At 35.3% G+C, this 19442-nt stretch overlaps 1 protein-coding gene and 1 long non-coding RNA gene across 3 annotated transcripts; one reads left to right on the forward strand and one right to left on the reverse strand.

Annotated features, from left to right (window-relative positions):
• Window positions 1–419: 419 nt before the first annotated feature.
• On the reverse strand, window positions 420–1793 carry LOC124389040. The gene is made up of 3 exons (XR_006926506.1): window positions 1673–1793; window positions 949–996; window positions 420–827 (listed from the first exon to the last, which is right to left on the reverse strand). It is a non-coding gene; the product is annotated as an uncharacterized LOC124389040 (long non-coding RNA).
• valopb (vertebrate ancient long opsin b) lies at window positions 1532–6346 on the forward strand. 2 transcript variants are annotated; one of them, XM_046854244.1, is made up of 6 exons: window positions 1690–1717; window positions 1836–2220; window positions 3254–3464; window positions 3930–4047; window positions 4152–4391; window positions 5692–6346. In XM_046854244.1, exons 2-6 carry the CDS (start codon window positions 1836–1838, stop codon window positions 5947–5949), a joined length of 1212 nt encoding a protein of 403 aa, XP_046710200.1. In that variant the 5' UTR covers window positions 1690–1717; the 3' UTR covers window positions 5950–6346. The 2 variants fall into 2 exon arrangements, with proteins under 2 accessions (XP_046710199.1, XP_046710200.1); XM_046854243.1 differs by having other exon boundaries at window positions 1532–2220.
• Window positions 6347–19442: the final 13096 nt, after the last annotated feature.

Consider the following 19442-nt stretch of genomic DNA (forward strand, 5'->3'; position numbering starts at 1 on the left):
GGTTCCACATTTTACCGTGTCTGAGTGGGTTTCCTCTGGGTTGACTGGTTTTCTCCTGCCATTCAAAATCAGCCTATTAGTTTGATTGATTATGCTACTCTATTCTGGTAAATGTATATCACTGAGCAATAAGGATCCTACATCCTGCTGTAAATTTCAATACATCAGTTAAAAATAATTTAATATGCTTTCACATTTTCTTAAATCCTGGTGCACATGCATGACAATACCAAAAGGTTTTAAGGTTGTATCTGACATTATATCAACAAAGTTTGTAAACAGATAATGAACAAATACTGAACCAATATTGAACAACAAAGAATAAAAATACTGAACAAATAAATTTTTGCTGCAGCACAGCCACAGGAAGTTGTCATGTTATGGGGAAGTTTTAAAAAAGAAAATCAAAAAGTGTTCACAGTATAACACAATCATATAAAGTTTATACGTTTTTTAATCACAGTTTTGAGTGGAAATTGCGGCACAGAGCTCCTATATAAACACAAGCCAAAGCCTTAAACAGGATGAGTATGAGGAGGAGCTGATGCTGTGAGCCCTGTCCTTCACTCACTTCTTTTATTTTATGGTTCCTTTTCCTCTGAACACTTTGGTAGGCTACTTTCCTTCCAAAAGTAAAGTTTTGCCCCTCAAAAACTGACATTTAAGTTAGAAATCAAAAGGAAAACCAGAATTACAGCTTTTATTTCCATATATTTTCATCCAAATGTGTTGAATATAACCTGTTGTAAAAGGTAAAATATACCTTGTTTAAGTAATCTTCAATTTGCAAATACCATCTTCTTGTTGCAATAATCCAGCTTTTGAAGCTGAGAAAAAGGAGAAATCAGTTTGAACCATTACACAAACTTTGGGCTGAACCAATTTTGACAATATGAAATGTCAAATAATTAAGAAAACCATTGTTGTGCTAACAAGCAAACACTTAACTGTTTGGCCAGTAGATCAGCAACAGCAGGTGACAGAAATATTCTGAAACTGTAAAGAAAAACCAGCAATCCGTCACATTACCAACCTGGCGAATGTATCGCAATCGGAAGAAAGAATCAAAAGGCTAAACTGGAATTTGCAAACAAATATTTAAATGTGCCACACAAGTTTTGTAACCAAGATTCACCTCTGAGAAAGTGCTAAAATGTTAAACATAACAATTGACTGGCCACAGATGTATATAGCACAGATATCTACAGAACCATTCTGGCCAATTAACTAAATAAATGTAAACCCCATAGGTGGATTATTTATGCTACTCTATATTGGTAAATTTATAACCATGACAAACAAGAATGCTGCAAAATTTCAGTCCATAAGTAAAAATAATTTATGCTTTCAAATGTTCTTGAATCCAGGTGAACAAGCATGGCAATACCAAAAAGTTTGCTGTATATTAAGTGAACAGATAATACTGAACCAATAGTGAAAAATAAATGCAGCTCAGCCACAGGAAGTTGCCATGTCATGGGTGAGTTAAAATATCAGAGTTTACATTGTAACACAATCATACAAGTTTTATAAGTTATTTATTTATTTTTTTTTTTTATCACAGATTAGAGTGGATATGGCGGCTCAGAGCTTCTATATAAACACGAGCTGGAGTCTTAAACAGGAGGAGTGTGAGGAGGAGATGATGCTGTGAGCCCTGTCTTTCACTTACTTCTCTTTTTGTTTTGCGGATCCTTGTCCTCTTTAGAAGACTTTGGTAGGCTACTTTTATCCAGTGTTTCCATTTGGCTAAATAAAGTTCTGTCCTGCGCAAAACCGAGACACCTGTAGACTTCCAATCGAGTTTTTAAGATTTCTCCGTGTACTTTGCGCAGATGTCCACTCCGCTCGCCAGCCTGGACGGGTTCCCGTCTGTGGTTAACGGCGGTTCCTACACCGACACTCCGGTACTTATGAAGCCTCGGGATCCGTTCGCAGGTCCGCTCGAGTCAGTCGCGCCCTGGAACTACACGTTTATTGCGTGCCTGATGTTTGCGGTCACTGCCCTCTCGCTGGCCGAAAACTCCACCGTCATGATAATAACGTACAGATTTAAGCAGCTGAGACAGCCCCTGAATTATATTATTGTCAACTTGTCTGTGGCTGACTTCTGCTTGTCGCTGGTTGGAGGCACAATCAGTTTCCTGACCAACGCGCGGGGTTACTTCTTCCTGGGCAGGTGGGCGTGCGTGCTGGAGGGATTCGCCGTCACTTTTTTCGGTGAGTCTGAATTCCAGAGATGCTACAGTGCTGAAGGAACGTGGCCATGCACCGGATTTTTCTCCTTTTTTTAAAGTTCAAGATTCAAGTTACAACTTTTATTTGTCATATGTACAGATGTCAGTGACAGTATGTACAATGAAAGAGGCTCCAGGTGAACTACAGCAATATTGAATATTAAACATGAAACAGAATAAAAAAACCTAAAGAAAAAAAGGAGAGAAAAGTAATAATGAGGCATAAGAAAGTTATAATTATTTACAAGTGTGTGCAGAAGTATATATATTGTATTATATGAGGTATTTTTTGTAAAAAATTATGGAAGACAGAGGACAACAAGTATATATGATATTTATAACAGTGTATATATTAGGTGTGCAAAGAATACGCTACTCAACACTTGGAGGATCTTTTTTTAGAGGAAAGATCTAAGACGTACAACACAAGTGATTTAACACTTTCTAATCTAATAAAAGTACCATTATTGAGTTCAAATAGTTTATATCAAGAAAGTTTGTCCTGAGAAAAAATTTAGTCAAGTTTTTATTAAACTCCCTCAGTGTTTTGTTTTTTGTTTCTCTGGATTGTTCCGAGGAGAAAACCTGGAACTCTGAAGAACACCATAAGAATAAGAACTAAACTGTACATTTTCTTTTAATCGGGGTGAGATGTAATACCTTTTAGATGTTTAATAGTGCCCTTAGGACAACCTTTAATAAGCTTTTGGAAAAAAAAATTTCATTAACAGAATTCTACATGTGCCTTTCCAAATGAAAGATATATATATATATATATATATATATATATATATATATATATATATATATATATATATATATATATATATTTGATATATTTTGTAAGAATAAAGTTAAAAAATACTTCTTACAAATGTTAATATTTCACTTAAACATTTTGCATAATTATGTTACTTACTGTAGCTCAGTTCAGTACTTAATGTCTAAACTGTTCTTTTCTAAATTGTTCATGACTTCTAGGTGTAAATTGTAATAAACTTTTGTTCGCCTTGCAGGGATTGTGGCTCTATGGTCTTTGGCAATCCTAGCTTTTGAACGTTTCTTTGTGATCTGCCGACCACTGGAAAATGTCCGTTTGGGAGTCAAACATGCAGCAATGGGTCTTTTGTTCGTCTGGACTTTCTCGTTCATCTGTACTATTCCTCCAGTACTTGGCTGGAACAGCTACACAGTCAGCAAGATTGGCACTACTTGTGAACCTAACTGGTGAACTCACCTCTTCCTTTTAATTATGAGTGTAAATTAAATGATTTTTGACTCTCAGACCATCAAAATAACCTTTTTTGTTGTTGTTTTCCACTTATGGTCACTGTAATTGATTCTTATCATGTAATTGACAAACCTGTGTTTCTTTATGCACAAAGTTTTCAGAGTTTTTTAATCAGTTGATAAATTTACACTTAAAGTTATTATATATTTTTTAGTTTAGCAGCTGTGAATCCTGTTTATAAATGTTAACACTAATACATTTTAATAAGCTCTTCAAACATGAGCTGTTTGTCAGCTAATTCTCATTTTATAAGTAAAACAAAAAACTATACATGCCACTGTGCTACAACTGCTAGATTGGTCTGGCTTAATATGTTAAACCTATGCACTGTGGATCTTGAAATTGTTATATCAGAGATGGAAATATGTGGAGAGTTCTGAGCCTTTGCTCTCTTCATTAAGGTACTCAAGAGACTACAATGACCATACTTACATAATCACCTTCTTTGTCACCTGCTTTATCTTACCACTTGGAGTAATAATTGTTTCCTATGGAAAACTCATGCAGAAACTCAGAAAGGTGGGTTTTTAAGACAATGGAAAAATCTTTACAATTTGTATTGTAACACAATACAAGAGTACACCCCAATATAAAATATTTAATAATGTGTTTTGCTCTTTCAGGTATCCAACACTCATGGGAAATTAGGTAATGCACGGAAACCAGACCGGGCTGTGGCACGGATGGTCATTGTAATGATAATTGCATATATGGTTGGCTGGACACCTTATGCAGCAGTCTCCATCATCGTCACAGCCTATCCATCTATCAATATTGACCCTCGCCTTGCAGCAGCACCAGCCTTCTTTGCTAAGACTGCAGCTGTGTACAATCCAATCATTTATGTGTTTATGAACAAGCAGGTATGCCATCACATCATGAAATAACATGAGTTAATATATTCTTCCTGCTAACTGAAACTAATCTGTCTTATTTTTCCTTATTTCAACAAAAGCATTTTCACTGCATAAAACTGTCACTTACTTATTTACTATTTAGTGTAAACACTAGACAATGTTGTGTGTAAAATCTCAAGAGATCAGCAGTATACAAAATACTCAACCAGCACATCTGGCACCAATATCCATGCCCCAAGCAAGAGCACAAAGATCTCATCTTTTCTTTTATCTATTGACTGATAAGACCTTTACCTAAAGCTCTAGACCTCTATCTGCATGATCTTTTGCATAACCGCCTGATTAGATAAATGAGCAGGTGTAAAGGCATTTCTAATAAAAATGTATAATCCTATACAATACACTTTAAATAACGAAACAATTTTACATATGAATACACAATAAATACTGGCCTATCATACATATCATACATCATATCATTATTTAACATTTATTTGTTGTGTTTGATTTCTGTTAATCAGGCTGGAATCACTTTTATGGCTTATGCATGTTATGGCTGTTTTTCTCAGCTTTTGCTTTGCCTCTTGCCCATCAGCCGAGAATTCTCCAATGGCTCAACCAGCAACTGGTGTATATTAAACATTCAGCATGTTTTAAAATGCAGAAACATGCTTAGTAAGACCAATGTGGGCAAGTCTCGTGGTGGCAGATTTGTATTTGAATTATTCCAAGCATGTTCAGCTCGTATAAGCCCTCACTTGACAGCACTAAATTTGTACATTTTAATAGAATCAGAAAAAAGCTACATAAAAAAATTACCTTTTGAAAACTGATTGACTCTTTTTTGCAAATGTTAAATTATATTCTGCTAAAATAATCTTTGTACTAGACAAAGAAATGCAGCCAATCCATACACATAGCCAACACAACAAAGGGTTTCATATACAACCTAATATAAAGTTATATTTATTATAATTTCCATTTAGATGGTTCAAGCAATTTGATCTAAAATTTGGTGCTTTAAATTGTTTTACACTACTAGCAGTAAATGCCAGTAATCTGATCCCTGCAGTCTTCAGTGTAAAGCAAAAACAATACAATTGGCCTTCTGTTCCTGTACTTTCAGAGGGAATATAATTCTTTAGTCCTGATTTTGGACATGGTCTGCCTGGAGACCTTTTTTAATAATTGGTTATATCTGAAGTGGTTTATATTATGTTTGTACACATGTTTCTAGGTTGTTCCTGATCTTACGTCTCCTTAGCCCAGTGGTAATTCAATCCTCATGCCTTTTCTCTTTTCTCAGTTCAGGAAGTGCCTGATTCAGGTGTTTAAAGGCAATGGCATGAGCATTGACTCATCCCATTTGAACCCCACCTCAGACAAAGGGCCCATCACAAAAACAGAAAGTCACCTGGGAGAGATGTCATCCATCGCTGCCCATGTGCCTATGACCACATGCAACTTTGAGAAAACTGATGAGGAGGATGAAGAAGAAGCCCAGAACCAGAATGATGGATCCACGCAACTTCCTCTATCCGAAAGCAGAGTTTGCCCTCTGTAGAGCAAACTTATAAAGCTCAAATGTAATGATCTGTAGCCTGTTGCCTAACTGCTCAGGCAGCTGGAAATGCAGCACAGCTGCGCTATGCATATAGAGGATGTAAATTATTCTGCATGTAAATATTCATGTATGTTCAGTGTTTATCTCTACTCCTTTGTGCTGTGAAAGTCTGAAAAAAAATCTATTTGTTTATGCTTATGGTTGTGTCTTGCAGAAGGTTGCATATATGTTGTAGCCCTGTCAATTTGTTGTCAGTGAATGAATGTTAACTAAATGTATGCATTATTGCAATATTTGTCTTTATTTTTAATTTAATCATTTAAATTAAAGTTAAAGTATTTTGCCTCTGTAATTTAACCATTGTAATATTATTCTGAGACCTAATCATGACTTAATAAATTTAGTTTGTACCACAAAACACTCTATCCCTTTTTTAAATACAGAATAATGAATAATAATAAAAAAACCTTCTATACTGTAATTATTAGAGTCAGGTTTGAGCATTATCTAGTCAAATGATACAAGCAAATTGTTGAAACAAGTAGGCTGGGGTGCATTCAGTCCTACAGGCCAACTGAGTTCTTTTACTCCGAACTTAGTAAACCATGGATTTATAGAGCTCGCTTTGTGTAAAGTTGCACTGCCAAAAATAAAATGGAGTGAAACAGCAGGCAATATTTAAGGTTTTGAGCACAACATTGATTTTTAATTTGTTGCTGTTACAAAAAAAAAAAAACAGCAATCCAGAGAGGAGTAAAATGTGCTTATTGTCCTAGGCAGAAAGTACACTACTTCAGAGGTTCCAGAGATTTTTATTTTATCCCCTGAGCATGCAATCCTATACTCACTTTGTTCTTCAAAAAAATAAACAAACAAACAATTACATTTGAAAAAGTAATAGCATCATTTTCATACTCAAGGTCATTTTATAAACCATGAGGCAAATGTACTTAAGGCTGTTACTGATATGGGGACAGTCAGGTTTCAGGTCTTCCTGTTTTTCTGGAAAGAGTCAGTGTTTATAAATAACACTTCCTGATCACATTCTGCCCTTACAATGATTATACCTTTAAGGAAGGTATGACATTTATTTTCAATTATGTTACATTTTTTTAAACTGGATCATATAACATGACATGCCTAGGGCTATATCTTGTTTGAGGATTGAAAAATAAACCTATCCTATGATTTTAAACAAGATTTTCAGAATCAGAACCAGGTTTATTGGCCAAGTGTGTTGACACACAAGGAATTTGGTTCCAGCTGTTGGTGACTCTCAAAAGTACAGACAAAAATAACACTATACATTTAGCTTGGACTATACAAGACAAAACAGACAATACAGGACAAACAGACAATACAAGAGGAAACAGACTATACGAGACAATACAGACAATACGAGACAATATAAGCAATATGAGTATTAAATAGGACAATATACAAAGTATTTGACAGATCAATAATGTACATAAACTGTAAGTGCATGGTAGTGCAAATAGCAGTATTGTGAGTCACGTAATATATACAGCAATATACAGCAGTAACAGTGTGTGTAACATATGGGCATGTGGAAAGAAACTGTTCCAGTGTCTGGCAGTTTTGGTGAACAAAGTTCTGTAGTGCCTGCCAGAAGGGAGGAGCTGAAAGGTGTTGTGTCCAGGGTGCGAAGGGTCAGTAGTGATTTTTCCTGCCCATTTTTTTATTCTTGTAGTTCCTGGAGAGTAGGCAGGGGAGCACCAATGATCTTTTCTGCAATAAAGTACTAAAAAGAGCCATGCTGAAGCTGCCATTCGCGGCGCTATCTTAATAAGCTTTTTAAAATACATTTTATGTGTGCATGCATTCATATGAATCTGGAAGTATATTAGTTGGGTAATGACAGAACAAACTGACACACAAAAGGGTTTCTTTTAACAACATTCTAATTGAGCTCTAAACAAACAAAAAACAAACAAAAAAAACAAACACATAAATACTGACTTGACCCCAAAAGCTAATGAATTACAGAATTCTACAGCTGGTGAATTATAGATCTAAGGTGTCATATTAAGTCAAAATGGAAAAATGCACATAAAAGCAGGTACTGCTTCATATTGATAATACACATATTCTTAATCCAATGTGTCTTACAAAAACTCAGATAAAGTTGGATTTTTGTTAGAAATTTTGTATAATGATTTTGTATTGCCATTGATTAATTGGTGATTATTAATCACCCCAAATGGAAATATTATAATTATTATTTAAAGCAGAATGCTGAACTTTTTCTCCACTATTTATTTACTAAAAAAAAATCACATGATACAATAGATTTAAATAAAAACTTTCATATTACTCTAAATTCTGAAACTATGCTTCATGGAAATTTGAATACTTTATCAAATATATTCTAATCACAAGAGGTGGCATGCAAATCAAATATCCAAAGGTTTTATTGGCAGTTACTAAAAATGATTGAGCATGCTGAAAGTAATGAACCATGCTATTACTGAGCTATCTTCTTCCCCCAGACTAATTTAGTGGGCAAAGCCACTTTGAGGTCTGAGCTTTGATCCTCTTCCTGTTTGTTGCCTTTTATCCCTTTGGTCTGCTGTTTGTACTGACTTTCAAATACCACAAACACATCACCAAATTGCAGATGCAGTAGCACTTCAGGAAAATTACTAAAATATTAACCTGCCTTTTAGATGTTTACATCTTATAACTATGTTTTTTAATATTAATTTACCTGAAAACTAAATAAAAGTGCTAACATGCATTTTCATTGAAAGCTTATGATATTATGCTTCACCATGAATATTTCACATGTATAGAGAAGTAATGATGCAGTTTAATTCCACAAGAATAATGTAAGTAAATAAATGGAAGCATATCCACTACACCATTGTAATATATTTTATGCAGGTATATTTTAAATGGTCTATTTACATGGAATTAATACATCAAATAAACAAATTACATTTTAAATTAAATAAATGTATTGATACATTAAATTAAGTTAAACATGAAAAGAAAAAATTATCCCAATCTTTAAGATAGAAACATTCACAGCAATATATTGCTGGATTAATGTACTTATGACATAAGTCACAGTTTTTAAGGAAATACAGGCAGACAAATCCAAAAAGATTGACAATTTTAGGGTACATGTCAGGCACAGGGTCATGTGATCAACAAACAAGATAACCTAGAGTAGACTGGAGGCAAACAATGATAAACAAAAGAGGTCTTAATCAGAAAGGCAAACAAAGGAACAGCAGGCTTGGCAACATCGGATGGAAGAGTACAAAAACCGGGTGTATACTTCATAATTGTGAATGAATGAAAATCTCTTTTAAAGGTTGGGGTGTCTATGTGTGTGTGTGTGTGTGTGTGTGTGTGTGTGTGTGTGTGTGTGTGTGTGTGTGTGTGTCTTTGCGTAAATGAACACAGGTGTGCTTAATCAGTAGAGGATGATTCAGGGTGCTGTACTGTATGTTTTATAGGTGTTAGTTAGGGCTGTCAATCATTTAAAATATTAAATCAATATTAATTGCATGATTGCCAAATAAAAAATTGTCCCTAATGTATCTGAAACAAATAACAATGATTAGTACACAATATAAAGTAAAAATAAAACAAATTAACCTGGACTTTACCAGGGCATTCATCTTAACACCAAATTGCTTAGATAGGAAGTGTAGTGAACATGGATTAAGGTTAAAGCAATTTTTGGATTGGACAGTGTAGCCATTGATGAATTTTCCTATATGCCTCCTTGATGTACTCCTACAATTGTTTCATGCGCTGATACAGAAAGAGAAGGTAAACAGAACTGCAAGGAGACATGGGTTTTTGTAAACACCTCAATAACGCAGTCATAGGGCTTTTCTAACAACTTCATTTAAATTTTAAATTTTAAATTAACATAGATGCCAGAGATTTTGTTGAAATGTGGAGATGATACTTGTGACAATGTCTGGTCAAGAAACATGGGTTATTTTGTTTAGCCATGGATGGCTCAGGATTACAGGATACTTTGTCAAGATTGTGACTGAAAATGTGATGAATTTGTGGTGGAGTACACATAGATGGGTTTGATATAGATACCCTCCCTATGGGTCCTTTATTGCTGACTTGAATCCGTATTGTGGATATCATGGATTGTGAATAGCATGAAGGTTGGTTAAATGTATGTTTCCTTTTACATTTGCCAATGAGCAGTGAGGACCTTAAAGCAGTCCGGGTCTCCTTTTGTACCCATGTTTAGGCTATGTATTCTGTCAGCTAAACTAGACTAGACTGGAGTCAAACAACAATTAACACAGCAGGTCTTAATAAAAAAGGCAAACAAAAAGTAATAGCAGGTCTGGTAATGATAGGTGAATAAGAACTGAGAAAATATTTAAATTGAAAATAAATGAAGGTCTCTTTTAAAAAGTGTAGTATGTTTGTGTGTGCATGGTTGTTATTGAGGTTTGCTCAGTTAGTAGGTGTGTAATTGCGGGAGTGTTTGTGTGTTATGAAGATTGTAGTACATAGCAGCTATAGTTGAAGGTCGGTGTCTGCTGTGAGCTGGAGGTCACTGTATGCTATGACCTGACATTAGTAAAAAATATCTTCACAGTCAAATCATAGTCAAGATTTTCCTGATGTAAACACTAGGTATTTATCACTTGAAAACAGGGACTAATTATACTAGGGATACAATGATTCCTCCAGTAACTCAAATAATTTAAATACAAAAATCCATCGAGGAAAATTATTTGATTTGACTATGATTCGTTTAGGTTATTTAACTACACACAGTGCTTTGTGTTTTCAGGCGATTATTAATGACGCACCACCCGCTAAACTCTGGACTGGTAAACACTATGAAAGCTCGTTTCCATCAAATATCTCAGAGAACACAAAGAAGAACATATGTACAGCATATGTTTGCCTAATTCTGAAAATTTTTCTTAAATTTTTTTTCACAATTCTTTCTTTATTTCTAGCAATTCCAACTCTATTTCTTGCAATTCCCACTTTATTAGCCAACTGGGCAGCGTCACTTCCTCTGTATTGGCAGAAAGCTTTACACATTGAAAATGAAATAGACTACAATCAGTAGAATCACAAAGTATCAAACTAAGCCTCCGATCCCTGGAGAGAACTCTAACAATCAGCTCTAGAGGAGACGTAACAAGACAGATGAAGCAGGCAGTTACCGGTGGATGCACCATAAATTTTGGATGTTTACGAGAAATAAAGTCAGAATTGCGAGAAGAAAAAGTCGGAATTGGGCAACCTTTTTTTTAATGTGGCGGAAACGAGCAAAATACAGAAGACGTTGCAGAATGAACAATTGAGGAATGGAGATAAAACAGTGAGGGGTGAGGAGAAGATTCAGACCAAAGAAAACAACAGAAAGTTTCCAAAGTTTGGGATCATTTCAAAATAAAACATAAAGAAAACATGGTGCATTCTGATATAATATAGAAATGAACTAAATGGGTTTTCACAGATATTCTTTTTCAGCAATAAAATTATACATTTTTCTAAAAAGGAAACAAATTACTTGTTCATTTAAGAGAACTGTCTCATTTCTCTTGCATATTTAGCATTGCTTTTTTAATAAAGAGAAAGTACTTATTCAAATTACCAAATGAATCGATGAAATAATTGTTAGAATCCTCAATTACTAAAATAATCAATAGCTACAGCCCTAAATTATACACAGACTATAACATTACAATCAAGATCAAAGTGAGGTGATACAATGATGAGCCGAGCACACTGTTTTATTTAATTGATTCCTTTAATTATCTTTTTTCACTTTAAAAGTAAAACAAAGATGAGAGTTTAATAATTATAGTTATTTTTTATTGTCTCTTGGTTTTTAACTACCAAAGCATTTCAGTTTGAAATTATATGCAACATACTAATCTTCTTGAGTTTTTCTTAGAACATTTAAACTTGCTGTTTCCTGACTATAAAAAATGGTCATTTCAAGTTGGCCCAAAACATAGAGAAAGCACTTCTGTTCACTTTCAACGTGTAATAATTCCTAACCTACCAGTTGTAATCTTTGTAACCAGTGTCATTCCACCTTAGAGACCTCCACCTCGAAGAAGAAAGAACACATGCAATATAACTTAAGAGACAACCCCTGTTTGCACACAGTCATAGTCAACCTAGTTCTGTCAAGAATGAATAGAGTAAATATTCTTTCAGTGTATGGCAGTGGGAGAGAACCTCCTGACAATGCTGAGGAAATGGGAAAAAATATATACAGTACAAGATCATATAAAATGTACATACCTCTAGTAATGTAGAGTTCAATACGAACGCATAATGTACATATGTACCTTTATACCTTTTTAGTTATCATATTTTATCTGCTGCTGTGTAAGGTATAAAATACATTAATAATTGTATACCACACAATAAATGCTGCAATACATAAAGGTAACAACATGACTAGAATGGTTGGGTCAGGTATGAGTTTTGTGGCCTCCAAAATTGGTCACATATGCACCCTGCACTGTGCCTGTGCTGCCCTCTGCTGTACTCAACTGTAGGCTTTGTTTATTTCTAAAGATTCAAGATTTTATTTGTCACAAACCTAATTAGATAAAGAATACAACTGGCTGTGACATGTAAACTGTGGATCTGTTTTGAGTTGATAAGCACTTAGAAGCAAAATATCTTCACTAGTACTACTACTACTACTTTTCCATGCTTATATGGCATTGTTTCACCACATTTCTATTATATGCTTGTACATGTAGCTTTTTTCTTTGTATAGTGTATGTGGAGGTCAAAAGTTAAACACTGCCTTGTAACCAAAAGCACATTCTACAAAGCCTTGTACAGGAAATTATACATTTCCTTTTTTTTGGTTCTCCTTGAGCTGGCTGGCATTGTGTCACATGTTACCGCACTGAAGACAACATTCTCATCCTTAATGCACTAAAAATAGTGAAGTAAATCCAATCCTTGATCTTTGCTTCATTTTATCAGAAATGATGCCAACATTTCACAATATTCCTCAACTCTGATCTGAGAAATAGTGAAAATACTAAACTTATTTCTTGATTATTATAATACCTTTTTATGTTCATTTATAATGTATGACAGACCATTTTGTCTCAAAACAGCTTTACAGAGATAAAGAGGTTATGAAGTTGTATAAAAGAATGTATTAATTTAGTGCCTATAAGTTTGTTCCTTTTAAAGTTAATCCTCAATAAGCGAGCCAGTGGTGACCATGGAAAGGAAAAACTCCCTGATATGGTATAAGGAAAAAACCTGAGAGGAACCAGACTGAAATGTTAATTCATTACAGTTCCATCTTTGTTGAGGTGTACTGTTTAGTGATAGGCACTTAAAAGTAGAACTGTTCATGCAAATTGCGGTCTTTAGCAATTGTAGCAGACTGTTGATATTAAATCCATCCTCAAAGTTCTTGAGTTGCTCAGTAGCTTCATGTAACTTCATCTTTACATAACAATTTGGCATGTTGATTGGAGCAAAAAGACAACACTTTATTGGGGAAATAATTGTACTCTATTGTATTAATTGCATTAAAAGATGTATGAACTCTGTATTTTTGGTTATTAAACTGCTTTGTGCTTTTAAAGACTGCTTTGTCGCTAAAGTCAGCTCCTACTTGGAAATTGTCTGCACGTTAAGCAATAATGTATTTAATTTCGGTTCTATTGCTGTACTTTCAGAAACTTCATTGTGTTTTTTTAATTTGCAATGGTGTCATTAATACTGTAGAACCTCTTTTAGCTTTCTGAACAGCTTAATGCTTTGATTGTTTGTGCTTGCCCCCATTACTTTGCTGGGTTTGAATATACCAATCTTAATGAATAAATAAATGTAAATAATGCACACTACTTCAAAAAGACACGGGTCTTTTCTTAACTTAGCAGGCTGTCTGCTAAATCCCAGAATTTTCCTCAGTCAGGGTTGGGTGGTTCTTTGTTCAATTCTACATTCTGGTTACTATCTTTGTGAAGTTTTTGTCCATGTTTTCATAGTGTTTGCCCCAGGTAAATTGCCCCTAGGTGTGAATAAGTATTTCAATGTTTCAAAATGTGCGCATGGTGCTTTGCAGTAGACTGACAATCCATCTCGCAAGTATTCATGCCTTATGTCCAGTTTTCCTGAGATACTTTTCTCAGGAAAATTTGTAATGAGACAGAGGGGATTTACATTTGGCCTCTGCAGGCTGAGTGAAGGCATTTGTTACATTATTAAAAATGGCTATTAGTAAGCCACTGTTTACCTCAGAGGCTATACTGATGTTTCAGTCTGCTTCATTAGAATCTTGAATGCAGGATCACAAAGCAGATGTGACTCACCTTGACTCAGAGGATAAGTCTCATCCACACATTTATTAGCACAAAGATATAATGAGCCAGCCTATATAAAACTCTCATGAGTTCTTTCTGAACAAGTTCAGAAGCATTGGCTCCATACATACCTTGAACCTTCTTTTAAATAATAAATACTTTTTAAAAGCACAGCATGGGTTATACATTCCACATTTACAGTGACAGTTTATGAAATCAAATATTTATATATTCATATTTTCACAGTCATACAAACCGACACCACAAAGAATAATTATTTTGCTTGTTTCGATCAAGGCATAGGAAATTTCACCTCAACCGCTGACTCTACTTCTGCTCACAGTCCATTTTCACTCTCAACAACGGCGACGTCTATTCAGCATTTAGCAGGATGCAGGCAAGGCATCTGGTCTGGACAGCATGGTCTGGACAGTCTGGTCTCAGAGCACATGCTGGACAACTGGCACAGGTCTTCACTGACATTTTCAACCTGTCACTAGCCCAAGCCACGGTTACTACATGCCTAAAGACTACAACCATCATACCAGTACCTAAACATTCAGCTGCAGAATGCCTGAATGATTTTCGCCCAGTTGCACTCACCCCTATTGTTCTGAAGTGCTTTGAGGAACTTGACTTTAGTTCTACTTTCAATACAGTCCTCCAAAATGTACTGATCATTAAGCTCAGTGACCTGGGTATCTGCACCTCCACTTGCAGATGGATTCTGGACTTTCTCACCAACAGACCTTACTGTTAGGTTGGGCAAACAGAAATTCCCATCCCTCATTCTGAACACCGGCATTGCACAGGGCTGTGTTCTGAGCCCAGTACTCTACGCCCTGTTCACCCATGACTGTGCTCCTCTGCGTAACTACATCTTCATCAAGTATGCAGATGACACCCCCGTGGTCGGCCAGATCAGCAACCACGATGAATCGGCCTACAGGAAAGAGATGCGAAGCCTTACAGCATGTACAGCATCGAAAACTAAAGAGCTTTGGACTTTTCGGAAATCTAACAACACTATATATATATATGTATAGATATATTTCAGTAAATCAACTAAATATTGTGAAACTCATGTATTAAATAAATTCAATGCACACAGACTTTGGAAGTTTAAGTCTTTGGTTCTTTTAAATGTGGTGATTTTGTCTCACATTTAAAAAAACGATTAATTCACTATCTCAAAAAATTACAATACTTCATAAAACCAATAAAAAAATCACTTTATTGGGGAAATAATTGTACTCTATTTTATTAATTGCATTAAAAGATGTATGAACTCTGTATTATTGGTTATTAAACTGCTTTGTGCTTTTTAAAGACTGCTTTGTCGCTAAAGTCAGCTGCTATTTGGAAATTGTCTGCACATTAAGCAATAATGTATTTAATTTCTGTTCTATTGCTGTAATTTTAGAAACTTCGTTGTGTTTTTTTAATTTGCAATGTTGTTTTGATGCTGTAGAACCCCTTTTAGCTTTCTGAACAGCTTAATGCTTTGATTGTTTGTGCTTGCCCCCATTACTTTGCTGGGTTTAAATATACCAATCTAAATGAATAAATAAATGTAAATAATGCACACTACTTCAAAAAAACACTGGTTCTAGTGATGTCCAAAAAAACATTTTTAGTGAATTGTTGGCCTTCTAGAAAGTATGTTCATTTACTGTATATGTACTCAATACTTGGTAGGGGCTCCTTTTGCATAATTGCTGCTTCAATTCGGCATGGCATGGAGGTAATCAGTCTGTGGCACTGCTAAGGTGGTATGAAAGCCAAGGTTTCTTTGACAGTGGCCTTCAGCTCAGAAAGTTGAGTGGAAGGAAAAAGTGTGGAAGAAAAAGATGCACAACCAACTGAGAGAACCGCAGCCTTAAGAGGCTTGTCAAGCAAAATCGATTCAAGAATTTGGGTGAACTTCACAAAGAATGGACTGAGGCTGGGGTCAACAAGGCATCAAGAGCCACCACTCACAGATGTGTCAAAGAATTTGGCTACAGTTGTCATATTCCTCTTGTTAAGCCACTCCTGAACCACAGAAAACATCAGAGGCGTCTTACCTGGGCTAAAGAGAAGAAGAACTGGACTGTTGCCCAGTGATCCAAAGTCCTCTTTTTAGATGATAGGAAGTTCTGTATTTCATTTGGAATCCAATGTCCAGAGTCTGGAGGAAGGGTGAAGAAGCTCATAGCCCAAGTTGCTTGAATTTATTCAGCACTGAGTTTGTATTTTTTAACAGAGCATTTAGAGATTAGTTTATGAATCAGACAGATTTAATACCCTTGGAGTATTGTTAGTTCTTAATAAGGGCACTGAATATTCCTTACAAGCCTTGTGTTATTTAATAAGCTTATTTTAAGCCCACTTTAAATTCACATAAGCCTGTAGAGTTATGGCCTTCTGAGGTCCACATGTCAAATTTGTTTACACAAGTGCAATTACAATTTTGATATCAGTAAAAAATTACAAAACCTTACCGTATTTAGCTGTCTAACCTTCTTCTAAAATTTAATAAATAAATTGGAAACAGAGAAAACTTGCAAAGCAATGAAATTGAATCAAAGTTGACTGTTGTAGTTACTTACCTATTGTAAGGTCTATGGAGAACTACAGCCTAAAGACATGGCCACCAAAGACTACAACTTATAGAACACACACACACACACACACACACACACATACACACACACACACACACACACAAACACAAACACACTTACACTTACACTTACTCTTACTCACTCACTCACTCTCAGCCACTCAGCGTCTAATGAGGCACATATTTAGACACATATACTCATTCGCCAAGTTTTAGCACTCAAACTATACTAAACTATAAAATCAAGATTTTATTATACTGTGTAATTGTCTGCTAATCACCTGAGCCTTTGTCTGACCTTTTTTCAATTAGTGAAATACAATTTGTTTTCCCTTTTTTCAAAAAAAACAAAAAATACTTTAAAAAATAAATATCTCTGATACTTGGATTATGAGTGTTTGCTGATTTTTGAAAGTAGTTTAAGAATTATGCAAGCTTATCAGGTCTTAACCAACTAACAAAACTCTAACCCAAACTCACCACTGCCAACTGATGCAAATGTGTTCATTCTTTTAATCAGACATTTTAAGTAACTGGTCAGGGGCACAGAGGATACAACACACTGTCTATACCAGAAACACTGGATGTGAAGAGAAACACACACACACACACACACACACACACACACACACACACACACACACACACACACACACACCCCACTGTTTTATCAAAAACAGTGAAACAGAATAAGAAATGCTCTGCCAAGCTTTTAGCAATAATCTTTGGAGACCCTGAAGCTTTGAGGCAGCAGCTCTACCTGCTGTACCAGTGTGATGTCCATGATGTATTTCAATAATAAACCTATTCTTTTTTAGCAGGAATAAATCATTCTGATGAAATATATATTGTATGTAAAAAAATGTAAAACAGATATTGTCTAAAGTTAAATATGTGGGAACATCTCTGTGATGTCTGTAATGGCTGTCATGTATAATTTCCTCTGTAATATACTAAAAGCTGCTTTATTGTACAGCTTTATTCATTTCACCATTTTAGATCTCACTTGCATCTCAAAATAGGGAAGGCAGAGAAACCCTTTCAAATGTTTATCTTAATCACATCTTATTAAAATGTGTCAGTAATGTTTCACCACAAAATGATTGATTTATCATTTGAATTCCTGTGAATATGGAAACAAGGCAAAAGGTACCAGTCTTGCAGTTAATTCAGTATAGGGTCATATATATAGTTCACTGTACCTGACTGTTTCTTTTTATACTCAGGAAGAACATTGGATGGCTAACTTCAATTGGAAACTAAGGACAATATTTTGTTATGTTAGCATCAGACTCCCATGGATGTATGTATAGTCCATACACCATATGCCATGGGGCTTCTACTCACTTCCTTATATAAGTTCTAAGCTGTTCATCTCTGAAAATGTCTATGTGCCTGGAAGCAGGACCATATGGTGTCCCCTCTCTTTCTCACTACACAGCATCAGCCTTCAGTTTCAGAATGCCAGCTCCTGCTCTGCTGCTCCTCTCTCTTAAAAGAGCATCAAGGAGCAGCAGAGCAGGAGCTGACACAACTGATGCTTTTTTCACCGCAGGACACTTTACACAGCCTGCAGCACAAATTCTACCTCCCAGTAGTGGATACTCTGAGTGGGCGTTATTTGAGTGCAGAGCTTATGACAGACTGCTTAAAAATCATTGAGTGTGCCTACACTGTGAGAGATTGGGCTTGCCTGCTTTATATGATTGCTATGTGGGAGAGTGCAGTGGGAGATGATTGATGCTGACCTACCTGGATTTTTGGATCCTTTCCTTCCTTCCTTCCTTCCTTCCTTCCTTCCTTCCTTCCTGGCTTTATTTGCTTTCTATATCTAACAGACCTCAAATTGGGTCTTTGAATAAATGACTCATCTACTTTTTCCCATTACCTATTTACTCTTCTTTTTTTTCTTTCTTTCTTTTTTTCTTTTTTTTTTTTTTTTTACAATTTACAGAAGTAATAATGATTTTGTAAATACTGTCAATTCTGCATTTTGTTTTATTTCAAAGAAAACAAAGTAACCTTTTTTATCTTGTGAATGTGAATACCTGGTAATGTCGTAATTTTTGCCATTGCATACTGTTCCTGTAAATTATACTGTCTAAATTGAATACCCCAAGCAATAATTTCTTACCAATATGAACGCTTTGTGTTAGTTTATTTTTCTGCCTCACACCTGTTCCACATCCACTTTATGCACACCAACTAATAAGTGTTAGCATGTGTTCTTTTGTTTATGTCTGTTTTAATTTATAATAATGTAGCCCCAGTAGATAACATTTTGTTCCTGGTGTTGTGTATGCCTGCAATTCTGATCTAATACATTGTGTTTTTGTTTTTTTTTGACTACAGCTACATATCTCTTCTGCATTTTCAGGTTGCACTTGTGAATATTAACACTGACAAAGATGATCAGCTCTGCCTTAGTTTCCCACATTTAATTAATTCAATCAATTTTGGAATAAGGCTGTAAAATAACAAAATGTGGAAAAATTTAAGCGCTGTTAATACTTTCCGTATTCACTGGCCGTTCAGGAAAAATGCATTCTATCTCTAGATGGCAC

This window comes from Silurus meridionalis, chromosome 7, assembly GCF_014805685.1.
Source record: "Silurus meridionalis isolate SWU-2019-XX chromosome 7, ASM1480568v1, whole genome shotgun sequence".
Taxonomy (NCBI): Eukaryota; Metazoa; Chordata; class Actinopteri; order Siluriformes; family Siluridae; genus Silurus; species Silurus meridionalis.

Bases quoted from the DNA above. Each gene is read 5' to 3' on its own strand.
- valopb (XM_046854243.1), top strand. From the start codon at position 1,836: ATGTCCACTCCGCTCGCCAGCCTGGACGGGTTCCCGTCTGTGGTTAAC. The intron at 2,221-3,253 runs GTGAGTCTGAAT...TTCGCCTTGCAG, and splicing joins ATTCGCCGTCACTTTTTTCG to GGATTGTGGCTCTATGGTCT. The intron at 4,048-4,151 runs GTGGGTTTTTAA...TTGCTCTTTCAG, and splicing joins TCATGCAGAAACTCAGAAAG to GTATCCAACACTCATGGGAA.